The 27709-nt window shown below is 43.5% G+C and overlaps 1 protein-coding gene across 1 annotated transcript; it reads right to left on the minus strand.

Annotated features, from left to right (window-relative positions):
- Positions 1 to 26671, minus strand: GTF2B (general transcription factor IIB). Its single transcript, XM_075424864.1, has 7 exons — positions 26581 to 26671; positions 24053 to 24159; positions 9906 to 10039; positions 3197 to 3343; positions 2931 to 3060; positions 2047 to 2328; positions 1 to 487 (listed from the first exon to the last, which is right to left on the minus strand). The coding sequence occupies exons 1-7, from the start codon at positions 26595 to 26597 to the stop codon at positions 354 to 356; spliced, it is 951 nt and encodes a 316-aa protein (XP_075280979.1). The 5' UTR covers positions 26598 to 26671; the 3' UTR covers positions 1 to 353.
- Positions 26672 to 27709: the final 1038 nt, after the last annotated feature.

Consider the following 27709-nt stretch of genomic DNA (forward strand, 5'->3'; position numbering starts at 1 on the left):
TGGAAAACAGTTTATTTGGGACTTACATAATATTTTAAATTTTCCAAAGTACATCTTACTAGATCCCTACAAAAGAAATCTAAATAAAGTACAACAATATGAAATTAAGTTTGTTGCAACAGTCATTAAATATTTACTTCCACTAATATATACATACAAAATGCCACACAATGAGCTTGTTTACCCTCGGAATGTGCTGCGTTCCAGCAGTTACGCTCCATATCGTCCAGTTCCACAACATGAAGACTCAATATTAACACTTTGTACATCCTTTATTATAGGCAAAAATCAAAAGTTTGTTGTCCTTGGGGTTGGTTTTTTTTAATCAAAATTAAAAGTATCCCTCTGCAGTTTCACAGCTGTGGTAGTTTGTCTACTGGGGTATCGAACTTGAAGTCTGCTGGGAAGAGATCTGGAGCTCGAGGATAGATCAGCCTGTACGATTGTCTAATTGTAACATCAGCCACACCAGCAATGTCACCAATTTCTAAGACAAAAAGCAGAAAAGTGATTAGTTTTTACTTTTGTCACTTCTACTGATGAAACCAGCCAGCATAATTTATCAAGAAGTGCCATACAACTTAGCTTAATTCATAACTTCCCCAGAAGCCTGGTAAAAATGGTTTTAACCACGGCAACTAATATTTTCCATACATCAGTCTGTCTTCTCACATGTCATAATTCAACTGACACTATCAATCCTGGAATAATGAGTGTCAAACTGGCAGAGGGCCAAGAGAGCAAGAGTCCTTAGAAACATCTGCTGCAAAATCTGCATGTACCCAGCAATATTCTAATAAACCGTCATCAGGATCTTCATTCAAAAACAGCAAAAAAACTTTAGCATAGACAAAAAGCGATACCTTCAGCTAAACAGGTAATACCTTTACCTTTAGAATGCATAGAGAAATAAGTCAGAGGCAAAGAGCCCTGCTTAACAAGAAAAGGAAACACTCGAGATGCACAGAAACTTAAATTTAGTCAAGATTTAACCAAGTTTGGAATTTAAACCTTGAACTGCATGAAAGCCTTCAGCATTGTCTGAGGATGCTGAAGGAGTACAGAGTCACATCTGTATCCTTGGCAAGCAGCTGTATTTTGTTTTAACGATCACTCTTAAGAGACATAATCCAATAGCTCATAGTGAGCAAGGATGACAGCACCCACCGTCCTGCTTGGGCTCTAGATGCCAGAAGCCTGCCAACATGATGAAAGCTCCAGGGACAGAACAAGCAGCGATTGCTGCAGAACAAAGCACCACAACCTGACCGACAAAGGCTATTCTTTACTCAAAAGCAGCTCTCCAGTCAGAAACTGCGACATTTTTAACATCTCTGAACTCGACTAGACACATCAACAGACCTTCCACATCCAGCTACCAGCACTCGGATCCATCAGTCACCCCAAGTTCCACCGCGGCAGCCTTAGCCCCCTCCTGCCGTGGTGCGCTGCCCCACATAGGCCTCATTCTCTGGAGCCCCAGGGGCTGATCCGTGCTGCTCTGGAGCTGAAGAACAGCCCGGAACCCTTCGCTGGCTTCCAGAGGCTACCCTGCCAAAGGTGACCAATGGCCAAGCCTGCTGCCCCACCACGCTCAAGCTTTACCACAGGCTCACGAGAAGCCAAGGAACATGCACAGATTTCAGTGATTGCCTGGCTGCTCGTACGACTAAAGACCCAATGTTACCTAAAGCCGTAACGCTATCTGCGACTGCCCCGAGCTTGCATTTGGAGTATTTTGGAGCAGCAGGACATACACATGCAAATGTTAGCACGGGTAACGTTAAAATTATGTTCATTTGAATGCACTGGTCTATTGCATTCAAGAATCCAACTTCTAGTGCCGGAAGAAAGTGAACTCCGTTTACACTGAGCGCAGCAAATTACTCCATTTTCATCTGGGGGAGCGGGAGATCCTGGTTTGGTCCTTGCTGTATGCCATCAGAAGGCAGCATATCACTACCTGGACGGACCTCATCCAAGTCAGAACACTGAATTCTCTTTTAATCAGCAAGACATGGGGAAGGGGGGGAAGTGAAGTTTTACCTTTTTGTGTCCTTTTCTCTGCAGAAGCTTGTGATGCCATGTAAATAGCTGCAGCTGCTACAGAGATAGGGCTCCTCCCAGGAACCAAATCCAGTTCCACAGCTTTACGGGCAATATGTGTTGCTGCCATCTGTACTTGTTTGGGAAGACCCAGATTGGAACAGAATCTTGACATGAAGTCTCCAGTTGTAATCAGATCAACACTGGTTTCAAGAGCTTTCAAAATAAGTTTAAAACACCGGCCTATTTCCTTCTTTGAGATCCTGGACACCGCACATATTTCTAAACAAAGAGTAAAAATTCGTTTTAGGCTTGACAGCATTTGCTCCCCCAAAATAATTAGGTTTGATTCTCAATATGTTAAGACCCACAAAGAAGGCCAGAGTCATGAAGGCCACCATCACTAAATAAGCTTTGCACATTGGTGAAACTTGCAGATCACTTCAGCCAGTGCACATTTTTCATAAGTAGCTAATTTCTTCTTAATAAGGGAAATCTGGTACTCAATGTCAAAGGTGTATCGTGTCAGGGAAAGTTGCACAAATTTACTGCAGAACTGTTGGTTCCAATTCAGTTACAAAAGTCCCCACCATCCTCCCATCAAAGCAATTCCTTTTAAGTTTCACCAACACTCAGAATTACTTCCAAATGCTAAATTTTTGTTTAAATGCATCATGGCCAAAAAGCCGATGCCCGAGAGCCCACTCACTTCATAAATATAATAAATTTCCAGACTCCCTCCTATCCTTCCTGCTAAAGGCGAGCTGTAGCTGAGAACAGCCAATTCAGCAGAGTCCAAGGATGACAAAACCACCCTTCTACAGTGGACAGTAACTAGACCTTCACCTCATAACAAAATTGAATCCGTACCACTGAAAACTTACCTTTAAATGTTCTTGGAACACCCTCTTGCCTACAGGCTATGTAGAGACAAGCAGAAGCAATAGCATCATTACTCCTTCCCTTCAGGCTCTTCTGCTCATACACTTGCTTGAATAAATTATTTGTTCGATCCTTCAAAGGAAGAAGACTAAATTTAATTAACTCTAGGCCATTTAATTAGCAGCCATATCAAAAATTCATGTGCTCATTATATTATGCTAACTAAGTCAATGCCAGAACAATTTAAGGACAGGAGACATGAACTTACAACTATATTTCTAGGGAGGTTGATTCTATCTGCCATGTTCGTAATTTCTTTAAAAGCATTCATCATTGCACGATCAGAGCTGCTCATAGTTCTGCGATTTTGGTACTTTGAATTCCCAAATTCATCAAAACTTGCTGCACCTGTGCCCTGAAAAGAAAAATTTTTATTGTCAATAAAACACAAGCAACTTCCTCCTCATTTCAAGAGCAAACATCTTCCAGCTTTGTACATCTTAATTCGAGGAGTTCTGTTCGAACAGCTGTGCAACTGAACACCACTGAAGGAAGGCCTACAATCCAGCAGCATTCCAAACATCAGGTTCTATACTTTGCACAAGTCTCAAATTGTGAATTGATTTCCAAGGACCACAGATTATGCAGGGATTTTTCTTTCCTAATCTAACAACAGTCTGAAGAATAAAATGGGTACCGCGTAGCCAGTGTGCGCATTTCAGTACTCCTGTCACCAATGCTGAGGTCCAAGATGAGATTTTACGCAACCCGTATGTCATTTGGGCAGCATCTGCACTGTGGCAGACTGGCGAGTTGGAAAAACAAAGTGTTATGGCCAACTGGAGACCAGTTGTTACAATAACAACTCAAATACGAAAATGAAAGCATGGGCAAAGAGAACATCCAAACCAATGACCTGTTCAAGACAGTTTGATACTGTGCCTGCTAGCAGTTGCAAGCCTTAATTGTGGCAAAAACATAAATATCCATATATTTTGCCTTTATAGGAAAACCATGGACCTCTTAAAAGAAAAGCTTGAGCTATTAGGAGTAGTAAGAGCCACCAACTCAACCTGGCAACTTCAAAACAAGCTCCCAACATGCATTTTTTTTTGTACCTTGCAACTGCTAGTGCAAATTGCATACTTCTGTTAAATATGCAATCAATTTTGCCCAACTAAAATGGTCTAAAATGTTTAAGGTCTTCAATTAGCCATCAGTCCAAAACATGTCTTTAACGAATAATGCCATATCAGATTAGTGACAGCTGATGAGGACAACACAGCCTGTAAGTTCAGTAACGTCCATGATTTATGTCTTTGCTGTCAGTGTGGGGCCATGAGTTCTCTGAAGTGGAAAACGCTTCTTCACAACAATTCTACTCTATCTGGATTCCCTGAATCAGCAAGCAGTTCTTCCTTGCTGGCACCTTCAAACAATTTAGCTGGGCAGGGGCGCCCAACTTCCACAGCAGACAGATTTGGTCATTTAAACAAGCCGTGGTGGCTGTTGCAGACACAGAGTACTACACTGTTCTGTTCTGCCAAAAACAGTAAGCCTAAAGCCGATCTTGCTGCATGACTGACTGCCAGTCTGGCTATTCACACCCAGCACTGGCACACACAGCTCTCGCGCTGAAGACGCAGTGTGCATCAGGATGCCCAGGTGGTACAGAGCGGGGCCAGGACAGAGTGAACAAAGGGCAGGCCGCATCCTGGCACCACCTTAATGGATGGAGTCAGAACTTGTTTCTTCTCTCCTGATGCATGTTCCTGGGAACTACCCTTCTGTTTTAAAACAGCCTCTAATTCTACAACCTCTCCCTGGTGCACATCTGCATTTAATACATGTTCTTTGCCTGACACTAATAACACTCACTCTTGACCATTCACTTACACTATTCCACTTCCCTACACCCAAGGACTCCAGTTACATCCACTTCTGATGAGCTCCACGGATGCCCCTACTGTTGAGACCCATATCTGTGGTGCACACACACTTTGATACTGCCACAGAGACCAAGGACTCTGGCACAGAACCCTCCCTCAAGTTTCCCTAGCCCCTTGAATAGGCCCTCTATGACAAATGCTACATTCCAATTCTTGGGTTTTTTTTTTCTACTCCTTCAAACATCCTTTCAGATGAAAGAACCACCCAGGAATGATCCTGGCACCAACACAGCAGAGGGCTGCTCCAAAGGCAATCCTGCTTCCGTGACTGGATGAACATCAACTATCGAAAGGTTCCCAGTAAGGTTTAAAAGTAAACAGAGCACAAAAATCAAGCACAACAAACTTCAGGCCACAAACACTAGACCGTCCTTTCAGAACAACGTCCCTTGGCCCAAAATATACACAAGTCTTGGGTCAAAAGGTTCCTTCCTGGCCACCACTCACACCCCTGCTCCCTGCAACACATTACAACATCTATGTGCATCATGGCCTCCAAGACCAGCGCTACGCACCAGTGCTTACAGGAACTGCATGCGCTCAAGAGCTTGTAGACATCAGAAGGGTGATCACAGACAAAGGCCTGTCAACTCTGACAGCAAGCCCCCAGCCCTTGTCAATTCAGGCTTCATGACAAATAGTCCCTTACCAGGAAACACTGCTATGTCCTCAGGCCATCAAGTATTCACCACAGGGATTTTCCCTGGTCCGCTATACAACACCTAAAAAAAATTTTTTTTTTTTGTAATGGTGCTTCTAAACCTCTCAATTTTTACTTTCTTGCTGATATTTACGGTTGCCTTTTCCTTTGAACATTCGCTTACATATACTGATATTACCAATGCAGCTATTGGCAAGTGCTGTCAGCCAAAGGATTTACCCTGTCAGTAGGAGCACTCTCCAAGATCCATACCCAACATACAGCTCAACCATAAAAGGGCTGGAAAACACTCTTTCATCTCAACCGCTTAAATAAACCACAGCAATTCTCCCTGCATTTGCTATTTAAATGCACTATCTACTTTCCTTCTGGAGTTTTCAGTTGAGGGTCAATGCTTTATTGGCTTCAGTCCTTGACAACCATGTTAGGAGTCCCTGTCCTTTCATGCAAAAGGCAGAAGCCGTACAGTTTTAACCGAAATCAAACAGATTTTAAGAATTATGTGGTTTACTGCTATGGCCTTTATGAGACATCTACTCACATTTTTCCCATCTTCACAAGAAAAGTACCTGTCAACGCCAGGAGTTCCACCTGTTTGGCTTTCAAACAGAGCAGAAACCTCACGGATACAATCCTGGAAACAGTCTCAAAGATAGCTAGAGTGAGAAAACACGGTCCAGTAAACAGTGGTAATCTCTGAAGGGGCTCAGAGGTTAGGTTTGTAAGTGGCAGCAGCAAACGGCTTTGTACCCCACTGTATCCCCTTTAATAGCAGAAAGCAGAAGTGTCACCAACATCATCCACATCATTGACTTGAGGTTATCCACCACGCCAAGGAATGCCCACAGATCTGGCAGTCTTCTTGCCCAGTACAACCAGCTCATTATGTAGTCTGACAAATCCTTTCTTTTTCAGCCATCAGCCCCTGATATCTTGCCACTGCTTATCAATACAGCACTTCTAGATCCAGGCCACACAGTCTGACAACAGCCAGCTTCCTCTCAGAGGCATCTGATCAAACGACAAGAATTCTGCACCAAGAGACTGCTTTAGTTTCTTGTCTGACCAAACTAAATTCTCTTGTAATTGCAGTCACTACAAAACGGAATAGATTAACTACAAAGAGTGACAAAAGACAACTTTTTCCACAAGATAGGTAGAAAAACTTAAAGTTTTCTTCTAGATTAATAGAAAAGAATTCTTTACACCAAGGCAAATCTACAAGCTGCTTGTCCAATTGTATGAGGATTTTAGAAATAACTATAATATTCTGGCAATCAAGTCACAACTGATGCCAGACTTCATCACATCTCTAATTGATCCGCATTGTCATCAGAACAACTGCAGCACACAGTATCAACTATCCAGAGAGATACTGTTCTGTGACAATATCTTAAAGATCTGCCTGAAGAATGCAAACCACTCCCACCACAGCCAACTATGCTATTCATCCTCCTCTACACAGACAAATTAATCTTTCTTCCAACACAGGCTGTTGCTGCCTCAGACAGATGGGTCCCTTAAGTACTAAAACCAGCTAGGAACTAATCCCTTTGCATGGGCAAAGCAGAAAGCAGCCTCTCTTTTGCTGCTAGCAGATACACACCACATAGCCCCAGCAGCAAGGAGACCCAAAGCGGCACCTCCTGGTTTCAAAGAAGAAAGAGTGACAAACCATCCTGTGAAGCAGAACCGGCCCCCTTCCCTCACTGTTTCAAGGCCACAGCCAGTCACCAGAATTTTGCTGTTGTAACTGGTAAGTGGTTCAGACTCCACTTCCACCTACCTTCCCAGGAGTTTACAACAGATCTCTAATATGACGTGCCATGAGAATCATCAGTGTCCTTGGGTTTGGGATTTTTGGGTGGGTTTTTTTTTTTTTTGGGGGGGGGGGGGGTGTATGTTTTAAAGATTCTATTATCTGCAGCTCTACCTCAAGCAGAAAGGAGTACCTCTGTTCCCTGTCCCATGCGAAAGGCTACAGCAGTCTCTCACATGCAAATCCACTCCAGGCCATTGTAAGAATTGTTATAAGTGAGAAAATGCAATCTTACCCTGCTTCATTCTCTGGAATTCATGAAGGCTGCTCTGTACTCTGTCGGATACTACTTATCTTCCTCATGACTACACCAATTTCACCCTTGTTCAACCACTGTGCATATCTAGGTCAATTCCCATCCCAGCCTACTGCTGGCAGGACTTCAGAATACTGCTTGAGAAACGTGCTACTTCCTGGTTTCGTTATTTTTGCTGCAAAATTCATGCCCTTTCTGCACTGATAAGACATTTCTTCAGCATCTTCTGATATAAACCATTCTCTTCCTTCCAAATGACTGAGGAAAAACGCAGCTCCTGATAGAGAGTTCACATCAATGAGCTGACATCCCAGAGCTCCTGCTCACTGGCAAGACAAACACAGGAACTCTCGTACAGAACACATCCTGGTTTGTCAAGCAGATTCCTAGTTTCCTGTAGAAAATAATGTGTCTCTTCAGTGATTCCTCCCTATGTAAATAAAATATCCACAGTAGGACAGACTGTCCCCTCTACATTCTCCATCATGATCCTGGCAGTTCCAGTACTTGGATATTTTTACTCACAGATCCGATAGGTTGAATCATGCCACACCGACATTCCTGCGTCGTCTTCACTGAATAGCACTCTTTGCTACAACAACTTTGGTCATGCCTGTTCTGGGATGTTCTGGTACAGAGCAAAACTATTTCATTAGATGAATGTCCATCTCCCAAAATTTTTAGTTTTCATTGAAAACCAAAACTTTTCACAAATGTTTCTTTATGTCTTTAATTCTCCCACTGAGGCTGCTATCCCTCTTATTCTAAAGGAGGATCTCAACGTCCAGAGAGAAGAGTGTTAACAGCAAGTGTCACTGTTCATCTGGATACAAATTCTATCTTCAGCTAAAGTATCTTTTCTCTTCCAACACGCAGGTTCTAAAAGAGCTCAGAAGGTCATCCTACTTACTGAATCAAACTGAGCTCCAAGAAACAAACCCTGTATTTACACAGCCCCAAAACAAGACAACACTGTGAACCTGCAGCAATCAGTCCATTTCTCCATCTGTCTATAAAAGTTTATTCCTGATCTTTATCATAGCTGACCAAATCAGTGACAGATATCCAAGCACTGAGAATACAATCTTTCTGGACCTATACAGGTGACATTAAAAGTCCAGTGACTTCTACAGCATTGCTTCACAGAGCAACTTAGCAATGACCCCCATTAAAGGAGCAGCACAGAAATCTGTTTGCCTGAACGGATTCCAAAAGCCACCATAAGGCATCCTAAAATCTGGTGGGCAGCAACATTTGGAGTTGCCTAAAACACAAGCATCTGCTTGGACAATCCTTTGAACAGAAGTTTTCTTTTTGACCAGTGGTGAAACATTAGCTGTCCATACCAGTATTCACTAGTCGACTTCATCCGTTCGATGAATTCTTGGTTGAGAACTATGGTACACACCCCCCTACACATACCCATACACATTTAGGTATGTCTACTTCTTCATCCCAGCAACATCACTGGAACAAAAACGTCTGAGAAATCCTGCCATACATGTACCACAACACACAAATCAGCAATACACTTTTTAATAGTTATTTATCAGCAACTGGACCACCTATTATGAAACAGTCAAGAAATCCACAAAAATCAATTTGGATCTTGCAATGAAAAAACCAAAACACAAAGTACAACAATGAAAACTTACCTGGGTCACTACTTCATTGAAGGGGGTGCATTTGTGCAATTAATCTTGCTTGCTTGCTATCTCATGGGCAACAGCAGGATATCGCTGTAACACTAAATTTCAACTCAAATATACATTGAATACTTTCTTCTGGAGCACTCACACCATGAAAGAATTCTACATTAGTACTTTAACATTAACTGGAAGAACATGTACAACATGCATATAGATCTCCGCGCTCCAACATGAATCCGATACAGATATTATTACGAAATATGATAGTTCAAGTTGGGCAGTACTAGCTATTGAGACATCAAAACTAAGTATCTGTTATTTCAGAATCATCTCAAATACACATGCTAAGTCAAAGTGATTTTGTTTAACAATTGCAACATCGGTTTTTCTATTTATAGCAGTGTACCAAATAGTGGCAAGTAACCCCACAGCACTGCAAACTTTTCTTTTGTTCAGGAGGTCAGCCCTTTCCTGGTACCCCCAGGAAAAAGCCACATTTTACACACCATTGACATGTAAGAGTTCAGTTTAGACACAATCTCTTTGTAAATACATTCTCTGAATAGTTTCCCTATAGACATACAAACATGTACTCGACACCAAAATACTCAAACTTAGTAATATTTAGTATTTTAAGTGTTACCTTGCCAATCATTGTACTCAAGTCACCATCGCTCAACAAAGGATTCTGGGTATCCCCGACTCGAGATGGATCTTTTGTTGCTTTGTCATTGCTGAAAGTTCTCCACTCTGACCCTACGTCTATGACTCGGTCACCTGAGTTGACAGAAAGCAATAGTCTGCATTAATGTAACGTTCTGAAATATTTCATGAGACATTAAGTTATATGTCTGAGCTCTCCATTACAAGGCAACAGTCTCCTGGGACTCCCAAACAGAACAGTAACTTGCAGGACAATGTACCAAAATGTTTGGGATTTACAAGTTAAGTTCAAGGCAATGGCGGGGGGGGGGGGGAATGCAACTAGAGCTGCACAGAAAACAAGTAACTAGAAAATGCATTCAGAACACAAAGAGTTACAGTTATCTTTAAAGAGTACCATGGGAGTTTCAATACACAAAAGGAATCAAGACCTTGATTTCAAGCTGGAGGTCACAGCTGCCTACAGATGTTCTTAGTGCTTAGACATATGACTAAGTTATTGTAACTTAACAAGTTCTCTCATATTTGCCACGTGTTCAAAGTGCAGATGTGAGTTATCTATCACGCACAATCTTATTAAGCTGTAGTAAATCACTTCTGTGCATGAGCTCCAGGTCCCTGTTACTCTGAAATATGCCACCTTCTAACCCATCATAGCATTTTCCAGCTCATTTCTTGTTCTTGCAGGGAGGTCTGACCCTGCCCAACTCCATTTATGATGCTTGACAGTATCAATACAAAATATACATACACAACTATTTCTTCTTAAACTCAGTCTACGTTGTCATAGCTGGAAGGCTTTAAATACAGATTCAGAGTAAGAAAAAGCACCAAACCCACATTCTCCAGATGAAACAACTTTCCTTGCAGTCCTCTATTCATCTAAACCTTTCCTACAGCAACTCTTCAGATTGAGAAATAACTCCAATCAACATTCTGATGCAGGCAAAAGCCCTACAGTAATCACAACAATACAATCTTAAAAAAACCACCACACTCCCCACTGTTGGCAATGCAGTTCATTCTCTTCACAGGTCTGGTAAAAGCTGCATCTCAAAGGTGCTGCTTCCAGAGCAATACTACCGGATTTTTAAGAATACATGTACAGAAAAGCACAAGATGAACACTTTTCTTCATGTTTTGCAGTAAAGCAGATTACAGCTCCATGTAGGATACCAGAAGAAATTTCAATACAGTCGTCCCCCTGCTTTGCTAAACCTCAGGAAAAATTCACTACTTTGATCAGTGTTCACGTGTGTTGTGAAAGAAATGCTTGCAAAAAATAAGTAGCATTAACTGCAACAGGATCCTGGGATGAATTAGGAAGAGTGTGGCCAATAGGTCGAGGGAGGTTCTCCTTCCCCTTTACACTGCCCTGGTGAGGCCTCATCTGGAGTACTCTGTCCAGTTCTGGGCTCCCCAGTGCAAGAAAGATGAGCAGCTACTGGAGGGAATCCAGCAGAGGGCTACAAGGATGATGAGGGGACTGGAACATCTCTCCTACGAGGAGAGGCTGAGGGAGCTGGGCTTGTTCAGCCTGGAGAAGAGAAGGCTGAGAGGGGACCTAATAAATGCTTATAAATATCTCAAGGGTGGATGTCAGGAAGATGGGGCCAAACTCTTTTCAGTGGTGCCCAGCGACAGGACAAGGGGCAATGGGCACAAACTGAAGCATAGGAAGTTCCATCTGAACATGAGGAAGAACTTCTTCCCTCTGAGGGTGCGTTGGTATAGACACACTTGGGCTGGGCTGTCAATCTCACCCCTGACCCTGGCACGCCAAGCCTGGGCTCATCCCTAGTGAGCTGGGCAATGTCCCCTTCCCCCTTTGAATCTAGTTTAAAGGCCTCTCAATGAGCCCCGCCAGCTCGTGGCCAAGAATCCTTTTTCCCCTTTGAGATAGCTGCGATCCACCTGTCGCCAGCAGGCCCGGTGCTGTGTACACCTCCCCGTGATTAAAGAAGCCAAAATTTGACCGATGGCACCAGTCCCTCAGCCACCTGTTAACCAGGTGAGTTTTCCTGTCCCTTTCAGTGCTGTTCCCTGCCACTGATGGGATGGAGGAAAACACCACCTGTGCCCCTGATCCCTCAACCAGTCACCCCAGTGCCCTGAAGTCCCTTTTGATGGTCTTGGGACTTCTCTCTCCAATCTCATCCCCGCCAACCTGCATTACCAAGAGGGGGTAATAATCAGAAGGCCACACCAGACCAGGGAGTTTCTTAGCAACATCCCTAACCCAGGCCCCAGGGAGGCAGCAGACTTCCCTGTGGGATGAGTCCGGTCAGCATATTGGGCCCTCTGTTCCCCTCATGAACCGTAAGAAATAAGCACAACCCAAAAGAATAAATTTAGGTTAGAGGTGTTCTCATCAGTATTTGCCAGACATGCTCACAGCTATGCTCCACCTTCATTTACTGCTCTAATGAAAATCAAAGGGGGGGATCAAAAACTATAAGGTTAAGAATACAGCAGAGTAAAAGGCGGCAAAGATCCATTCTTTCTGCTACAAAGGTCACCCCCCACCCCCAGAGCTTAAATTGGCAGACAGCATGCTCCTCTAGCTCCTGCACTCTCTGTAAATATTTGATTCAGTAATGCTCCTTCTATAGCCTAGCAGTAACTTTACTTTAAGACAACCCCCCAGTACTGTTTACAGCATCTAAAAAAAGCAAAATGTACTTAAAAATCTGGCATGGTATAAATAGAACACTGAGTACAGGGCAATGATGTAATATTTTTTCCACATAAGTGGGAATGACCTAAATGACTCACTCAGGGATCTGCCTCTTGTGAGTTATGAACCATTCCTGCTGTAACAAAAAAGTGTTATATCACTGCCTGCTTTGGCACACATATTACAAACAGAGGATTGAAACTACTACTTCAGAGTGAGAAAAGATTAAGTAGAACAAACCACTGAATATAAAGCATTTGAGTAATTAAGATGCAGTATGCAAATACCTTTACTTTGCCAATTTTCTATATACTCAGTGTCTTACTTAAAATACACAGAGGTCCTAGGAAGTGCATTCCATCTTTCAAAAGGCTTCTATAAAGTGTGACACAAGCTAGAAATATTAACAAAAATGGAGCAAACAGGCCAAGAGGTTTCCACAGATGGAAAATCTACTCAGCTACAAGCAGCTAATTATCCCATTCAACACCAAAAGAAGTGTGGCATTTATTATTTTTTAACTCTTCAAGACATAGATGCAATTAAAGCCCCACCGTGATAGAAACAAAACCTTGAAATATTAAAGGCAGTCTTACAAAAAGCAGTGTAAGCAATCAGCCTTGAAGACTGGTCCTGACATAACATTAAGTCCTAAACTGAATTTGCTGGGTCATACACTACTGATTGGCTTTCCTGAAGCACCTGGAAAATGGGTCAGTGTCAAACATCACAGTAAAAAAAGCTCCCAATAAGTATCTTATAAAGTCACCTCTGCTTTCTCACATCATTATTATACTGGTTTTGGCAACAGTCTCAAGCTGCGATAAGTATGGGAGTGGCTGCATATCCCCTTCACTACTTCCTCTTGATACAGTACTTTTGAACAAAAATAAGCCTCACTACATGTGGTTACATTAGACACTCTTCTACTTAACTTTTTCAAATGGATGAGTTCATCTCCTCAGTTTCCTCCTCCGAAGTACATACCAAAAACACAGTTTACAGGTTCTACAAGACTTGGTCCTATCTCCAGACTGATATCCTGAAGCATCTTTCTGAACAGATGAGTTTTTCCTCCATTGCCCCATTTCATTTTGTAAACCACTCTTCTAGTGTTCAGTTGGTCTTCAGAATACAGTCTAATAGACTAACACACAGGCTCTAGTGGAAATACACACTGCAAACCTCACTGACTCAGGTTACCCACCATCTGAAAAGCTCATTTAGTAAAATGCAGAACTTACTCAGAACGGAAAACCTCAGACCAAGGTTACTTTTCTCCACAACTGCCAAAAGCAAAAAGCATGTGCTATAGAAAGGCAAGAGTAAAATCAGCTCAGTATCCAAAATTATATTTAATTTTGAACAGTTTTTAAATATTAGCTTAAAACACTGACACATCACAAATTATTTTACTCCCCCATAAAAACAGAACGTGATTTCTCAAAGGGAAATATTTTCATCCAACAAGCCCTGAATTTGCAATTACATATTTATAGAGAAATAATATCAGCTATTTTAATTTTGCACTCCATTTGCAATAACTCATAATACACATGTATTTTATTCTCTTTCTGCGTTGTGTTATCTGTAATATGAAAACAATATAGCTGCAAATTGAAGATGTTTAATCAAAATGAGAAACAGAATGAAATTCAAGCCTCAAGTAATGTTATCTTCCATATCCAGTCTTGAAACAGTTCTGAGAAGGTATGTTTTCAAATCTTTTCCAGATGAACTCTAATGTTAGCTGTATATTGCATCAAGTTCTAAGTATTAACTGATATTTTAATCTCAATATAACTATGGTATTAAAGTTCATTTACACTTTAAAGTATCAAAACACCTATTGTCTCTACAGCATGTTCCATTCTCACAGTTAGTTAAGGAATCTGCTGCCATCTAGTGAGCACATGCATTATACTTTTAATTAAACACATTTCACAACACCAAATTTAAAAAAAATATATATAGAATTACAATTAATTTCAGTCACCTCCTTATTAACCAGAGTAATGAGGTGCTCAGACAAACTGCAATGAAAAGCCTAGGTAGCAGACTACAAGCTGAGGAGAATCGTGAAGACACATAACTGCAGACACAGGCTGAACTAGGCCTCCTCTTTTCCAGGCTAACAGTCTCAGCTCTCAGCCCCTCCTCGTACAGAAGAGACTCCAGTCCCTAAATCACTTTGGCAACCTTCTGCTGGACTTGCTCCACCAAGTCTCTATCTTCCTGGTACTGAGCAGCCCAGAGTTAGACACAGTGCTGCAGATACTGACCCCTCCACATCCTATTTATTAGCTTATGCACTGCCCCGGTACAGTAGTACTCAACTTTATAGCTTCCAAAATATAAACGCAACTTTTTTTTTTCCCCCAGCTTGAGAACTTCTATTTAAGACCAGATGTATTAAATGTTACCAAAGAATAAACTCTTGGGGGGGGGGGGGGGGGGGGGGCAAGGGAGGAACCGACAGTTCTACAATCACAGCTTTTTCTACAAAATTTTCAGCCTTTGGTAAGACAGTAATATTCTTTGCAAAAAATCATTTGTTTTCAGTAAATTGTCAACACCACAAATGCACCATCACCCACAGCAACACCAGCCTATTCACAAGACTCAGCTGAAATAACAAACAGAACCAGAGCAGGCTTTGAGATGTTAAACAAACCACAAAAAAAATACCCGCAGAAGACTCGGACTAGTTTCCAGGCATCAACAGCATCATGCCATCATAAGGCAACTACAGATTGAAACAGACAGTATAGCACTGCAGGCAAACAACTGTTGCAAAAACAAAAGGCTTAGCAGCTCCTGCAAATCAAAATGATGACAAATTTAAAAGGTCTTCAAGGCTTCCTAAGCCATCAACCTGTAATAATTTTGGAGGAAGCAAATGAGAGTAGAAACGTTAAACAATCTGGTGGACAAGTCTGGTCAGTTGAAGTTATACTTCTCCAGGACTCGTGGCCTCCAAAAGACAAACAGCTCAAGTACTTGCAAAGGATACTCCAAACTACCATATCTCACTGACAAATGTTGTGCCTGATCTACTCATCACAAAATAAGAGGCTTTGGACTCTTCTTCCACCAGAGGAGTTCAGATCATTTCTAGCCCTTATTTGCCTTAAATCACTTTGCCTATCTGATGAGAGGAAGCAAGTGAAAAAACATTACCCAAACAGAACGATTCAAAGTGTTACTGTTATTCCACTAGACAAACCTAGCACTTCAACAAATACAAGCATTCATAGAATCGCAGAATCATGGAAAGTTTTGGGTCGGAAGGGACCCCTAGAGGTCATCTAGTCCAACCCCCCTGCAGCGAGCAGGGACACCGCGAACTAGATCAGGTTGCTCAGAGCCCTGTCCAACCTGGTCTTGAATGTTTCCAGGGATGGGGCCTCCACTGCCTCTCTGGGCAACCCGTTCCAGTGTTTCACAACCCTCATTGTATAAGAATTTCTTCCTTACATCTAGCCTAAACCTACCCTGTTTTAGTTTAAAACCATTACCCCTCATCCTGTCACTGTTGTCTCTACTAAAAAGATTGTCCCCATCTTTCCTATAGGCTCCCTTTAAGTACTGAAAGGCTGCCATCAGGTCTCCCCGCAGCCTTCTCTTCTCCAGGCTGAGCAAGCCCAACTCTCTCAGCCTGTCCTCATAGGAGAGGTGCTCCAGCCCTCGGATCATTTTTGTAGCCCTCATTTGGACCCCCTCCAACAGTTCCATGTCCTTCTTGTGCTGAGGGCTCCACAGCTGAACGCAGTACTCCAGGTGAGGTCTCACCAGAGCAGAGTAGAGGGGCAGATTCACCTCTCTCAACCTGCTGGCCACACTTCTCCTGATGCAGCCCAGGACACGGTTGGCCCTCTGGGCTGCCAGCGCACATTGCCGGCTCATGTCCAGCCTTTCGTCTATCAGTACCCCCAAGTCCCTCTCAGCAGAGCTGCTCTCGATCCTTTCATCCCCCAGCCTGTACTGATAGCGGGGATTACCCCGACCCAGGTGTAGGACCTTGCACTTGGCCTTGTTGAACCTCATGAGGTTCACACAGGCCCACCTCTCCAGGTTGTCCAGGTCCCTCTGGATGGCATCCCGTCCTTCTGGTGTCTCAACTGTACCACTCAGCTTGGTGTCATCTGCAAACTTGCTGAGGGTACACTCCATGTCGCTGTCCATGTCATTGATAAATATATTGAACAGCACCGGTCCCAGTAGAGACCCCTGAGGGACTCCACTCGTCACTGGTCTCCATCTGGACATTGAGCCATTGACCACTACCCTTTGGCTGCGACCATCCAACCAGTTCCTTATCCACCGAACGGTCCACCCATCAAATCCATGGCTCTCCAATTTAGAGAGAAGGATGTTGTGGGGGACCGTGTCAAAGGCTTTACAAAAATCCAGATAGATGACATCCATAGGTTTTCCCTTGTCCACCCTTGTTGTTACACCATCACAGAAAGACACTAGGTTGGTGAGGCAGGACTTGCCCTTGGTGAAGCCATGCTGGCTGTCTCGAATCACCTCCCTGGCCTCCATGTGCCTTAGCATATCTTCTAGGAGGATCTGTTCCATGATCTTCCCAGGCACAGAGGTGAGGCTGACAGGTCAGTAGTTCCCAGGGTCTTCCTTTCTACCCTTTTTGAAAAGGGGCACAATGTTTCCCTTTTTCCAGTCACTGGGGACTTCCCCTGACTGCCATGACTTTTCAAATATCATGGAGAGTGGCTTGGCAACTACGTCAGCCAGTTCCCTCAGGACTCTGGGATGCATCTCATCAGGTCCCATGGACTTCTGTACATTTAGGTTCTGCAGGAGGTCCCGAACCTGGTCTTCACTTACAGCTGGAGGGATTTTACCCTCCTGGTCTCCTTCATGCCATTCATCGACTCATTCTTTACAGTGGCACTCAAACACCTTTGGTTCCCAGCCTAGAACCCGCTAACCAGAAAATCTCCTCCAGCCTCTGGGGAATTTCATGCTAAGAGTGGTGCTGATTGCAAAGCCTGACAAGGGATGCCAACTTTGGACATCTAAAGTCTTAAGTTTCCACTGCTACAAGCCTTATTGCTGAAACATCTGGAACCATCACCCTTGGTCTTTAAAGTTGAAACCTGTCAGACTTAAAACATGGACTATTTGAAATGCTGACTGAAAAAGGCAGTAAATTACTTTCTCCATATGACAAACTCCCTGTGTACATCATGCATCCACTAATGCTCAAGCCAAAGTCAACTATTCAGAATTTCTTTAAGTATCAGCATCCTTCATAATTAGCTTTCCTGTGAATGCAAAAAGAGTCTTACTTGCAAGGACTAATTTTTGTCAGACATTTTAGTACACTGGACACCAAGCACTGAAGCAGTAACCAGATATACAGTGCTAACACACACCCCCATATCTACAGATTTTTGCCTATTAAGTAGTACTTTAAAATTGAGATTTCATATTTTAGTTTTAAATGTTAACAACACTCACAGAAAGAGGTAACCATAAATATACATCCAAGTATGAAAAGATTTTTCCCCACTTGGAGGTATAAAGATATTAGAATAGACTTGACTGCATAACCATCCTCTGCTGGATCCAGACCAGAAGTACTTAAGCCCCTTCACTTACGGGATACTACCAACAGCTGGGGAAGAAAACCCCTTAGTTTTCAGAAAACAAGCATCCATGGATACTCAATCAATCTTATCCCTAATGACAGACATCCTGAGAAATGCACCTGCCAGCAGAGAGGCAATTGTGAAACATCATCCTACTCATTTGTTATATTATAGAGGAAAAAATATCTGCAGCATAGTTAAGTTTTACCTGTTCTTCATAGACCATACCTGAATTTAAGATGCACCATTTAGATCTCAAACTTCTCAGAAGTATTAGCCAACTGAGTTTTCTGACAGAATTTTGTAACAGCCTTACTGTTGACCACAAGCTACTGAATTTTTTTCCCTAAAAAATTCTTTAACTGAACACTCACAGAACATAGAACAAACACTTGAATATAGCTCATAATATCATTCAAAGCTTTAACAAGTTGCTATGTGCTCAAGGATTCTCATCAGCTGAAGACAGACCACTGCTTTTTTTTTTTTTTATTTAAGGCTAGCCAAAAAGACCCCATACAAGAGCACTGTTCTTCTTTAAGACATACCTGCCTACTGAAGCAGACAGAGCTAACCAGTTAGAGAAAATCACTTACTAAATGCTGAAAATAAACTCCTCACAGAATCACAGAATGTTCGGGGTTGGAAGGGACCTCTGTGGGTCATCTAGTCCAACCCCCCTGCCAAAGCAGGGTCACCTACAGTAGGCTGCACAGGACCTTGTCCAGGCGGGTCTTGAATATCTCCAGAGAAGGAGACTCCACAACCTCCCTGGGCAGCCTGTTCCAGGGCTCCGTCACCCTGAGAGGGAAGAAGTTCTTCCTCATGTTCAGACAGAACTTCCTATGCTTCAGTTTGTGCCCATTGCCCCTTGTCCTGTCGCTGGGCACCACTGAAAAGAGTTTGGCCCCATCTTCCTGACATCCACCCTTCAGATATTTATAAGCATTTATTAGGTCTCCTCGCAGCCTTCTCTTCTTCAGGCTGAACAAGCCCAGCTCCCTCAGCCTTTCCTCAGAGGAGAGATGCTCCAGTCCCCTCATCATCCTTGTAGCCCTCCGCTGGACTCTCTCCAGTAGCTCCCCATGTTTCTTGAACTGGGGAGCCCAGAACTGGACAGAGTACTCCAGATGAGGCCTCACTAGGGCAGTGTAGAGGGGAAGGAGAATCTCCCTCGTCCTGCTGGCCACACTCCTCCTAATGCACCCCAGAATGCCAATGGCCTTCTTGGCAGCCAGGGCGCACTACTGGCTCATGGTTAACCTGTCATCCACCAGGACACCCAGGTCCGTCTCCACAGAGCTGCTCTCCAGCAGGTCAGCCCCAAGCCTGTACTGATGCATGGGGTTGCTCCTCCCCAGGTGCAGGACCCTGCATTTGCCCTTGTTGAACCTCATCAGGTTCCTCTCTGCCCAACTTTCCAGCCTGTCCAGGTCACGCTAAATGGCAGCAGAGCCTTCTGATGTACCCACCACATCTCCCAGCTTGGTGTCACTGCTCCAACTCCTGCACACGAAGACAACATTTCATGAAACTACACAGAAGTTTAAGGAAAGTCTTAGATCAGAAAGGTATTCCCACCTAGCTGAGATGCTACACAGCTGTACATGCCACTAGACTCATTCTCATCCCCCTCCAAAATTCAGCTCACCACCTTGCTACATCCACAAAATTCAGTGCTTTGTATTCCACTTTAATTTTCCTTTCTTCAGCCCCTTCTGGCATACCAGCTGACTTTCAGCCTTTTTTACTGCCTAAAAGGTAGTAAGCAAAATATTTACCCATTGAGGAGGAGGATTTACTAGCCTTGTGTTCTTGAATAAAATGCTTCTTGCCCACCAAGTCTGTCTGAAGCACGAGATATGGTCAATGTTTTAAATGAACACAGAACTCGCATCTCTAAACCCTAAAAACTCCGTGAATTCTCAAGCCAGTACATGAACACTTACCATACCATATATCCTAGAATGATTTGAGAAAAGTATGTATAATAAAACACAAGACTTATGACAGCAGGTAAACTGGGACATAGTCTTGTAGTTTCAGTGCATGTCAATCCAGATTAGTATCAAAATTCCACAGATAACTGCAGCTCAGGTCTCTGACTGCCTTTCATGCAAAAGGCAGTTGGCAGGAGAAAAAATTAACCAGTTGGAACCAGTTATCATGAAAAGACAGAACACAAGCTAACCCCAGAAAAGTAACAGTGAAAAGGCAGATGAGAGTTTTTAGCAGACTGAAACTGTATTTTGAAGCAATAATAAAACAGCCACCAGCCTCAGTCATACTGACATTACAAGATATAATTCTTTTAATACTGCATAGCAAAACAGCATAGTTTATTACAACAAGTGACAAACGCTGTGCAAAGAGAAAGCAGCATACTGTATTTAACTTAAAATTTCAATCTTATTGAGACACCAGGAACAACAACTGTGTACAGAACAGCTGATTAAAAACCTTTCTCAAGAATCCCTTTAAAATGCAGTACTTCCAATATACGGCTCTGCTTAAGACATGAAATTCAACTGTTAAGGAGATCAGCTCCTCCTCCTCCTAGCCTCCTAATCCCCCACATTTATCCATTGATTTATCCTTTTAGCTACAGACCTGATAAATGCAGCCTCAGTCATAATACTAGTAACACTGATTTCATCTCACATTCCCAGAAGATTGATTATCAAACCTGAAAATTATCTATGCACTAGCTATTTTATCCTGTGGCAGAGTTTTACATGTAATAAGCTCACATTTTTTTCACAAATGTGAAAATGTAGTACTTTGCCACAGCAAGAAAGAAAAACATCAAGTGGAAATACACTTAGTTTAGTCAAACACTCTTTGTTCTGATGTCAGCCAAATTGTGCTAAAAAAAAAAAAAATCAGTGAAGTCACATCACTACGTACTTTACAATCGTAAAATAAATGCATAAATTCAGTATTTACCATTCTACCCCATGTATACCAGCAGTGCTCTGCAGACCTCAAAATCACAGTATTTTTAAATAAACCTGTAACACTTCTCTGGCTACAGAGTATCTTGAGTCTTTTAGGGGTTTTAAATGTTCTAACTGACCCTTCTTCAGCGATAAACATCGCACTAACTTTCAGCCCACCTCAAAACATATTTTCAGTGGGCCCTGGTCATATCAGCTGCACATCATGACCTATGTAAGCCTTGAAACACAAATCCACAACTTCTCTATGTAAGAAAAGGAAATGATATCACTACTTTAAGTGGAACACGTATCATGGAATCTGCAAATAGATATGAATTGTCTCGTCTGGAAACAAAATTTTGCCTTCACTCCTTTCACACATCCCTACCTCACATGCATCAAGAACTGGATCTGTTTTTCTACTCCTCTACATTTCCTACCAGACCAGAAGAGAAACTACTGAACGTTCACACTTCTGTTTGGCCATGCACTCTTCAATTATTTACCTTCATCTGATTTAATTGGTTTTCCAAACTAGCTGCTATGTACCCTAGATAATGAATTGGACACATGCAGGTAAACTAAATTGCTGAAGGAAGGCAAGACAGGATGGGAACAATCGGCACAACAAAAAAATAAATGTTAAAGCCTTTGTCCTGGTTTCGGCTGGGATTTTCTCCCCAGTAGCTGCTGTGTTTTGGATTTAGTACCAGAAGAATGCTGATAACACTGATGTTTTCAGTTGTTGCTATGAGATCAAGAGCTTTTTCCATTCTCCCCTGCTCAGCTCATGAGCAGCTGGGCAAGAGCACAACCAGGCAGTGAGCTCCAGCTGGCCAGTGGAAGTATCCCATATTATAGACACCATGCTCAGTTTATGAAGGGGGGCAAAACTTTTCCTTGAGTTCAAACTTCTTCCACAAGCTCAGCAATCACTACTCAGGGACCGGCTGCACAATCAGTCGTCAGGTGGTGAGAAATTTCATTGTGTATTGCTTGTTTTGCATAGTCTCTATTCTTATTCCTTTATTTGTAGTCATCTTAAACTGCCTTTATCTCTGCCTTTATCTCATTCCATGAGTTTTACTTTTTGTCCATTCTCCTCCCCATCCCATAGGGGGCAAGGAGGAGTGACTGAGTGGCTCCATGGTCCTAGCTGCTGGCTACCAGGTTAAACCACGACACCATTTTAAACACATTTTAAAAAAAATTCAACTCATCAAAAGTTTGCATTAATATTCTAATGATTCTGCTCATCAAAAATGCTGACAACCTGAACTAAATAATTCTCCAATGCTATTGATTCAGAAGAGACCAGAAAGTAAATCTCTAAATCAAGAATACCTTGTGACTAGTAACAAAACATACATGAAGTGAGAATTCTAACAAACTCCCAAGTTCCTAAAAAAGAAACATATCAAGCACAAACTTTCCCCTCTTCTTCTAAAGCCAGAATTATCTTAAAAGTGAACAACTGATAAAGGTGGGCTTTTCTAAACTTTGGTTCAACTTCTACGTCAGCTACACATAGACCTGAACATGGACCAAACTATTTTTAAGCAGTAACTTCAAAGCCTATTACCATATTTCTGTGGGAAATGTTGTTGTGAACACTTGAATTTTTAACTGGCTAATTTATTGCTATTCATTTACCTTTATCCGAATGTATACAGTTTAAACCAGCCCATTTTTTAACACAGCAAGTAAGAATCCTCCCCCTAGTCTTTTAAATGGGTTTATAATTTTAAAGGAAAATCATACTCACATTTAAGTATTTTAACATTTACTTTAATAAGTTATGTGGAAGTTTCCTTTTTGCATAAACAAAGAGACATATTTCAGTCACCTGGCTAAATTAGTACTGCTTTTGCTGCAACTTCTTAAACCTTTAGCTTTATGCTAACAACTCTATGAAAATTTTTATATCAGTGCAAGACAAGAGCCAAAACAAAATTACCACAGTTTAGGAGAGAGGGATATAAAACCATGTGAAATATTTAGCACCACTGAATGAATTACCTGAACATGCACCCTCAAAAAGGAGAATGTTCTTTTGGTCATGGCATGTCTAAAAGAAGTTTAATAGAAATAAACGAGGTTTAAAGAATGATCATAACACAAGCATGAAAAGTTTCCCATGCAAAAGGAATAAAGACAATAGGATATAGAATAAGATGCTCATCCTAGAAAAGATACATAAAAACAAATATGCAGCACCCTCTACGACAACATGATTCTCTCTCCCTCTCTCTCTCTCAAAGACAATGACTATAAGACCTTTCATTTTAAATATTCCATTATACCTAGAAATACATTTAGCCTTAGAAGTTACTGCCACATGAACCTAGTAAAAGAGCTCAGCAAGATTCCAGAGGAAAACTGGATATTTACTTTGGATAGTATTAAAAGCCTTAGGAGAAGTAATTAACAAAAACAGGTGCTGGCAAGGATATAAAGAGAAAACCTTCAGGGCAGAAGATAACCTCTAACTAATGGGAAACCAAGTTTTGGTGTTGTTTTTTTTTTTAAGGAAGTTATTTGACAAAGAGCTATTGTTACATTTTTTTATACTCTCCTGACTGAAACAACACACACGGTTAAAGACAGAATACTGAACTAGACAGCACAATATTCTAAGTCAGTATTACAACATATTTTAAATTTTCAATCTTTAAAGAGTTTGATTCTTTTCATAATGCAGGAAGTTACCAGAAGACAGACTATTCAAAACAGTAAGCTTTTAACCAACAGATTATCATAAAAGAAAACATTCGGGCATCAAGCAAAAGCCTCTTAATACTGAAATTATCATATACCAGTTCTGCGGGAAAACAAATCTACACGCACAACTTCAGTTATATGGTAAATCATAAAAATACGAATAGCTACTTACCTACTACTAGCCCACACTCAGAACAAATCATATCACCAGCTCTGTAATCCTCTACTAAAATAGAATCTGGATGATTCGGGCAAGTCACTCGCGGAAGTACATCCAAACTAAGAAAAAAAATTGGAAGTATTAATTACTTTTAATCAAGCAGGCTGTATATCCAAAACTATAAGAGTTCCTTGCTGAAAAGAACACCTTAATAATACAGACTTTACAGTGATTTGAATGATAGAATATTAACCTAAACACCTGAACTTCACCTTTTATCTAAATGCTCTAACACTACATTTGACAATCAAGACTTCAGGTCATCTTAAATTCCAAATTTTTTGTGATGCATCTTGTACCAAAACCACTTCAAAATAAAACATCAAAAATCTAAATAACAGACTTGATTAAATGTAGTCTAACTTGCAATCTATCACTAAATGAAGTTCCCCAAGAAGTTAGTGGCGATTGCTTCATTCCAAATGAGTGCTCTCATTCATGCTAATCAGATCGGTATTACTTACCAGTTCCTTAATTCAGGAAGTAGTGCACACACCCCATATGTTTTTTAGAAAATAGCTGATTCTACCACTGTTGTATTATTTTCAAGTATTTGAAGAAAAAGTCCCATTTTAAATTAATTGTGATATCTTAACAAAAAACAACCATCTTATGAAGGGAATTATGTGACAAATGCTGCTGATAACAGGGATCTGTCTCCTTCACACCCATGCACCTTCAAGAGTTACTGCAGCTACAAAAAACTTCTTATAAAGCATTAGCACTATTTAAGACAACAGGTTTTAGTTACTGACTAGCGTAATAACCAACTGCTTCTAATCAAACATTATAAAAGTAAATATCTCATTCAAGCTACTAGCAACTGTTCAGTAATTCTGTTAAAACAAGTCATTTCAAAATTGGAATAATAAATATTTACAATTGCAGTCTGTATATTCAACAAAGCAATTTTGCTCAAGCTAAAGAGCAGAGGATACAGAAGTTGATCACAACAAATTTGTCATCAGTACCTGCCAAGCTCAATCTCTTTGTGCCACAAAACAACTTCTAATCCTTTCAGTTGTAGAAAACATCCTATTAAAGGTTAAACTAATCTGAGTTTCCCCCTTTCCCACCAGTTCATTATTTCAGCCTAATCTATAGATTCCACCTTAATTTTTACCTATTAGATATTGCTGGTAAATCCAAAGTACAAAAAAACCCCAAACATATTAATCCAGCGACTGTTCAGAATAACATCTAAGACTTGAAACCAAAACTGAAAGTCAACATCACTATTAATATTAAAGCCTCCAGAAAGAACATGTACACACAAGATCTTTAGATGTAAATTACGTTCAAAATACTACATAAAAGCTTTTTAAACTGCTTTCCTTCTCACTATTCCATAGTCTCATATGGCAAGACAGAACTGTTGACAAAGCATGTGTAATCATCTGACACCTGGCATTACGCAAAAGGCTGGCGACGCACTAAGCAAAATAAAAAAAAAAACTCCAGAAGCCTGAAAGAATATTAACTGTGTTGTTTCAGACTTCACCTTCACAAAGCACTGAAAAAACTAGTCTTCCTAACCCGATTTTAACACGTTTACCCAGACACACACACTCTGCTCCCCGTAACGCACGGGTTCGACGCCCCAGGCCAGCTGTACCCCCTGGGCACCGAGCTCCGAGCAGGCTGCCCCGGAGCGCTCCCGCGGCTCCAGCGCCAGCTGAGCAGAGGGAACAGAGCCGCTCCCCAGGCCGCGCTCAGTGCCCGGCCTGAAAGGAAACCTCGGCACATCTCCAGGGAAAAAGGCCGACTCGGAGCCCGCGCCTGGCCCCTGCCCAGCGCCGGTACGGACTCGGGGCGGGAGCCGAGCCGAGGGCCCGGTAACCAGGAGCCCCGCCAAGCCGCGGCCCACCCGCGGGCATCCCGCCCGCCGCCGGCCCCACGGCACGCAACGCCCCGCGCCGAGAGCGAAGCCTCTCTGCGGGAGCCGCGCTGCCCAGCAGGGAGCTCGGCCCGGCAGCAGGCACCGGTAACACCGCGCTCACGCTAACGGCGGGCCCCGAATCCAGTCACGGACCGCCACGGAATGCCCCAAAGCGCTCGCTCCCTCTCGGAGCACTACCGACCGGTAACGGCACGCAGCAGCGAGGCGACCAGCTCGGCCCCCCGGCACTGCCAGCCGCCCCTCAGAGGTCGCTCGCCCGGGGGCCGCCCGGCCCACACGGAGCAGCCCAAGGACGACCGGCCCACACGGCCCCCCCAGGCCTCCCACCACCCCGGGGCCGCACCCAGGGCGGCCCTGACGCACGGGAAACTAGAGAGGGGCCGGCCGCCCCGCGAACCGAGAGAGCCCCGTCGAGCCTGGAACGGGCGAGGGCGGCGACGGCCACGGGTTCCTCGCCGGGTAGCGGCAGGGGCAAAGCGGCCATTTTCTCTCCCGTACCGCCGACAAGGAGAGATGGCGGAGCCCCTCCCGCCTCCTCCCTCACGGCCCCCCTCCGAGCGCCCAGGCCGGCCTCCCGTACCGGCTCGTGGACGCCATTTCGCCACCCTCCTACCGCAGCGCCTGCGTGAAGCCAGGCAGCTCTGCACCGCGCCCCTTTATATACCGACAGCGGTGGGCGGGGCCCGCCGAGTGCTCGCTACGGGCGGCGCGAAGGGACAAACGGACGCGAAGCTGCAAGCCCCGCCCTTCCCTCAGGGCCGGGGCTAGAGGCCCAGCTCCCCGCCCGCTCGCAGAGAGGGAGCCAGCCGGTGGCCTGGGCCTGGTGGACCCGGGTGCGGCTCTTTCTCATAAATCAGAGGGCGGTGGGTGCCTCAGGGCTGCGGGCTGGGAGAGGCCCCGTCGCTTCGAAAGCCTGCGCTGCGGGAGGCCGCGCGGGAACCTCCCCCGGGGCGCAGGCAGGAGCGCGCACCCCCTGCTGCAGAAGGCCCTGCCAGCCGGCCTGCCGCCGTGGCTCCGCGAAGCAGAGGTGCCCCTGGGGCGTGCCGCCGCTGCAGACGGGCAGTTCCCTTCCCCCGTACCGGCATCACCTGCCGCCGCTGGTCTGCTCTGCCACGCTGCTGACCCGCCGCCGGGAACACCCCGGCCCCCCGCAGCAGGACCCGCAGCTGTCGGGCAGCCTAGCCGCCACTCGTGGAAGCCCTGGGCACAGGGCGTGCGTGCCGGCTGGTGTGCGTGGGTTCCCCAGGTTAGCCACGACGCGATCAGCTCCCCTTCTGCCTCTCCCCCTCGCACCCACCTTGGCAGGGAACATCAGGCCAAGGAGAAGGAGAAACCCACGAGAACTGTTGCAACACCAAAGCCCTCCAGCACTGGACTCCATTCCAGACTCTTAATTACCGAAGAGATTATCCATATGCAAAATTATTCTGTATACTGAGCAGCAACAACAGGTTTTCAAGCCCAAGCTGTAAGCAGTGGAAAAAACCTGCTCCCTTAGTATGAGCCTCTCCTGGCTTATAGAGAGGGATGAAGAGCACAGCAGGGCCTACAGGTTTTGGAAAGTGCCATTACTTCAGTGCTTAAAAGTGATCAGTACTGAAGTCTCTGAACAGTTGTAAATTGGCTATCTGCTAACCACATACAAAGGACTGCTCACACCACTTAGGACCATGTCTCTGCTGTATAACATCTTTCAATTTGCTAGCTCA

This window comes from Opisthocomus hoazin, chromosome 6, assembly GCF_030867145.1.
Source record: "Opisthocomus hoazin isolate bOpiHoa1 chromosome 6, bOpiHoa1.hap1, whole genome shotgun sequence".
In the NCBI taxonomy this organism is placed as follows: Eukaryota; Metazoa; Chordata; class Aves; order Opisthocomiformes; family Opisthocomidae; genus Opisthocomus; species Opisthocomus hoazin.